The following is a 5029-nucleotide window of genomic DNA, read 5'->3' as shown; positions in this document are numbered from 1 at the left end:
TTACTTAGTACCTCTATCCAGTCATGGCTGATGGAACAAGAGCATGCTACCCCCTTGAAGTAAATATAGTGTTCTGCTCGGAATCCCGTCCAAATTCCAGAGTTCGACAAGATATACGTGAAGAAGGTCGGAGGTTACATCGACCGAAACGTTGTGAAAAATCACACTCAAGATGAGAAACAGTAGTCCAATAAACCCAAATAATACGAATACCCTAGATGTGTTTAGATCATTTTTATTTTAAGAAAGCTATAAAAACTAAGACAGCTATCGACTTGATTCACTTTAGGGTCACAGGGGTCATAAATCAGTTTTCTTTTTAAGAAACAAGTTTTCGTGAGAAGGAAACCATTAAGAGGAAACTAACGAATAAAAGATTGTAATTCATGCGATGCCGGAAGAAATCAAATGCCTTCAACGACAACAAGAACATTCAATTTGTCTCAACTGACCATCAAAACAAGGACAGCGTCTGCACAACGAGGAAAAAAGAAAAACCAACAAAGAACCAGGAAGGAAGTACTCGACTACGGATATGCGCTTATCCATTGTATTAAAATGACACCAGTTTTCAAACAAAATTAAAATGTTATAATTCAATCTTTTACGACTTTACGTCTTATTGACAAAGATGCAGGCATAAACACATGTATGGAAGGTCTTAAGTGCCAGAAAAGAAGAAAGAGAAAAAAAGATTTTCCGATTGCTTTTGTTGTTGTTGTTGTTGTTTATTTATTATTACCGGTGATAAAAAAATGAAGATCAGTCACACAATATATGTTAATTTTGGGATTGACGCAAGAAAAGAAATAAGTAAAAATAATAAACATACATATATGAAAGTAAGTATTTTACAGTAGCATTTATTAAAATTTATTAATAAATAACTTCTTCAAATCACATCACATCATTGCAAGTGAAGTAATGAGTTATATTTCGAAGAAAATAAAAATTATTGAATTAAATATATTTTTTCTAGTCGTAAGTACTATTACTGCAAACAGGTCTACTATCACATAAGAAAAAAAATCAAGGCAAATACGGGGCTTCTATAGAATTTGAGCCAAATCAAACTGACTTTTGCGGAATTAAACTCAAAAATTAGTTTAGGGTTAGGTTAGAGTTAACGAAAAACAAAACAGACAACAACAGTCTGGTTTGTATTCTGTAGAAGTACCGTACAAACATAAAATAAATGATGAAGTTTGGGAATAGAGGCAGTTTCCAATTTTTTTTTTACATCCCTTTTCTAATGCTTGAGAGCACAATAAGCAAAGATAAACGTTTTAAGGCATCAAGTTGTAGAAATAAAATTACTTGTGCAGTTTACGGGCCGTGCTGAAATAATATTGTTTAGAATATCCTTCTTAACATAGGGAGGGGAAGCTTTATAACTATTCTGTATTTTTATCTAACGTGTTAATAAATAAACAATAGATAGCGTCAAAATGAAATATAGCTTGAAAATTCTATCTATAAGATAGTACGGGCTATAAACTGTAGAAGTACTTTATGACCGGTGTAATCGACATTTTTACGTTAAATACGCACCGGGAATGACATTCCACACGAGAAATAAGCGATTTCACTTACACCGGCTATAAAGTCAATCTCCATTTTATAATGGTTGTATAATAGCGAATTGTATCCCACATCTAGGTAAATGAAGATATTTTTTATGGATACCTATTTTTTAATAATCGAAAACAATCTGCATTTCTGATTATATAGATATTAGTACCCCCCCCCCAAAAAAAACAAATAAAAACCGATGCGACCTCTATTCCGAAACTCAGCTAAAAATATTTCAATCTTACGCGTTTTAAATTAAAATTCTATTAAATAAGGTTCTAGCTCTGCAGAGTAGATACAGCCACTCATATTCTTAGACATCGTTTATTCGAAAGCGGTTTCCACGCGCGTATATATATATATATATATATATATATATATATATATATATATATATATACACACTATGCGTTATGGAGACGAACGGTTTTGGTAAATCGTAGAAATATTACAGATTACGCGTCAAATACTTAATAAAGAAGAAAGTCTTTTACTCGTTCGTATCATGTTCGGCACGGAATTCGACTTTTCGATATCTATTTTTAAATTCAAACAAACTACGAGGAATGTATTTTAGGCGTTTTCGATGAAATTTTGCAAAATAAACATTTTTTTTTCACCCAAAATAAAATAAATAAATAATACTAAAAAATTAAAATTCTTGGACAGTTACTGTCAACGTGTTGTTCGTAGATATGTTATCGCTTTGCGATTAATTAAAAAAAAAAAAAAAAAAAATGAACATTTAGATAAATTCTATATTTAAGACGTAGGCTGAAATTCGACAATATGCGTCATCTCTGCAATTATAAAATCAGACAATATTTGCTATGTCTGTAGGTTTCTCGCCTATACGTAACCTCAATAAGCACACAATGAAGTATTATTTTATTTAATATTAATCGAATGTTTATTGAAATAAAGAAATAATGTGCTTCTACAGAATTTGAACCAGACCAAAAGATATTTACTCAACTAAACATAACGCTTGGGTTGGAATGAAGTTATATATATATATATATATATATATATATATATATATATATATATAATACACCCACCAGCAGCTCAAATTCTTTAGGAGTACAAAAAATAAAATATGAAAAAATTAGAACAAATTAAAAAAAGATCGGATTAAAAAAAATGTAAATATGGCTATATTTTGAATTGTATTGCTTTTAAGAACTCTGCCCAGTAACGCCGAGTCGTTATAGGTAGTTGTATATACAATAATCAAAGGCGTCGATCTGTTCATCCATATATTTGAGAGAGAAGAAGAACAGATACTGCACTTTGGTTTATTTACAGAGTGCTTAGAGCGCTTGAAATATTAAAGCAGTCATTATATGCTTTAAAAGAAATCAGTTTTAAACCAACATCCCATTTTATTTTTTAAATTTTTTTTCTCTAAATTGTTTTAGTAAAATTAAAAATCGGTACTTGTGCAAAATGCGGGCGGTGATGAAATAATGTTATTTAGAAAGCCATTCTTAATATGGTGAAGGGGAGGATGATTTGTAACGCTTCTGTACTTATACCTAACAAGTTAATAAATAGACAAACAAAAAATTGAATTTAATTTGAAAATCTTATATAAAAAAATAGCACACTCCGTAAACTGCATAAGTACCATAATTTAAAAATTATTTACAAAAAAATATTATTGTTATAGAATTTCCCCCATTTCAAAATTGTTTTTTCCTACATAAAAAAAATTCAAATAAAAATAAACATACATTTTAAATAAATCGTAGATGATTTGCTTGCAAGGTACATTTGAAATTAGGGCTAGGGTTAAAATTACCATCACCCCCCTCCCATAATAATAATAATAATAATGTAATCTTATGGTTATTAGCTTGCAATATATTTAGATTTTAAATTAAGGGTAGGATTAAGGTTAAAATCATCCTCTACAATTTAATAGAAAAATAAAAAAAAATCTTACCGTATTTTACAGGCTTTCCATTGTTATCGTCTATGATTCGAATTGTTGGTATTTCCGCCGACGGAGAGGTTGGCGACGAAGTAGGTAGAGATCCATAATCTTTGACGGGTGGAGCTGCGCCACCCGATTCTTCGACAGTCTCACCGATGCTTTTACTTGGACTCGAACTACTGGCCCCTTCGGCCGCAAGTGGAACCTCTTCTTCGTTGGCCTGGACCACGGTGAATCTCTGTGGCGGCGAAGACATTTTATTTCCGTTTCGATAAGAACGAAAAGATTTTCTTTTTAAGATTTCAGCTGTAAGATGTCCGTATGATTATTTTTTTTTTATCAATGAAGTAGAGGTGTCTGCAGATATCCTCGTCGTTGTTCCGTAGGTATGTGTGTATACATTTATGCTTGAATATATAAGATGTATGATTTTATATATGTGTAGATATAAAAAGAGAAAGCCGTGCGCCTGGGAGGCTCGCACTGGTTCGTCCGCGTGCTAAAACTTTAGTGTGTGCGATTGATATAACAACTGCTGCTGGGAAGAGGTCTGTGTAGTCGTAATGTTTGTATGGTCAAAACACAGTAATATTAGTTAGAATATAGTTTGAAGAGGAAAGACAGACGGGGTTGCAGTTAGAGAGACCCGAAAAATAAACACAACAGAGGAAGGGGAAGATCTATAAGGGAGAGAGGGGTTTCCATTTTAGATTGTTGAAAGGAAAGTAATACATTTACTTTTTTTCCGGGGAAGGAAAGAGCGTGGGAAAGCTACATAAAAGAGTGATATATGGAGAGAGAGAGAGAGAGAGAGAGAGAGAGAGAGAGAGAGAGAGAGAGAGAGAGAGAGATTTTTTTAAGAAAGAAGGGGATTACCAAACAAGAAAAAATAAATGAGCAAATGTTTAAATATAAAAAAAGGGAGAGCAACTATGCAAACATTAACACAAAGAAACCGACTGTATAAAAACGTGGACGAAATTAACTTTCAAAATTGTACACAAAAACGGGGTTCATACGAATACATATCCAGTGAAGTACGGTGTTGTTATTATTATTTTTTGTGTCTATTTTTTCCCTCGCTTTTGTAGAAATAGTAAACGAATTGAATACGTGGGACCACGTATATTACCAGAAGAGCAAGAACGCCCCGTCTTGTTTTTAAACAACGATGACGAATATATAATAGTAGATCTCATAGTTTTACCCCGCAATCTAGCAGTACAAGCAAAGCCACACAATTTGTTGTTGTCACAGCACCAGCAGTAGTTCTACTAGTTCTTTATTTACAACATTTTAATTCGGGCCACAATGAATATGTAGCTCTAGTCACCCACTCCTCCACATAACCTCCCCACGAGGACCAGAGGTAACATAAGGTCAAACTTAATATGCGATAGACAATGGACACCTACCACAATGTCCGATACCTAGTATCTATGAAAAATGTCTGAATCGAATTAGTCGGTATTCACCAGTTGGACAGCTCCAGCCGGTCGACGATAAACCACTTTCTAA

At 32.9% G+C, this 5029-nt stretch overlaps 1 protein-coding gene across 2 annotated transcripts in view; it reads right to left on the bottom strand.

The window, feature by feature from the left end:
• Positions 1–4760, bottom strand: part of LOC145294181 (solute carrier family 12 member 4-like) — a 377042-nt gene extending 372282 nt beyond the window's left edge. The window contains exon 1 of one of the 2 annotated variants that reach the window (XM_080141297.1): positions 3521–4760. In XM_080141297.1, coding sequence (XP_079997423.1) covers positions 3521–3767 — 247 coding nt within the window. In that variant the 5' untranslated portion in view covers positions 3768–4760. The remainder of the gene's footprint in view (positions 1–3520) is intronic. The other variant, XM_080141303.1, reaches the window with a different exon arrangement.
• Between the last annotated feature and the right edge of the window lie 269 nt (positions 4761–5029).

This window comes from Euprymna scolopes, chromosome 2, assembly GCF_053919585.1.
Source record: "Euprymna scolopes isolate OS-2025 chromosome 2, ASM5391958v1, whole genome shotgun sequence".
Taxonomy (NCBI): Eukaryota; Metazoa; Mollusca; class Cephalopoda; order Sepiida; family Sepiolidae; genus Euprymna; species Euprymna scolopes.
Note: the sequence above shows the minus strand (reverse complement) of the source record. Positions and strands in the feature narration are given on the sequence as shown.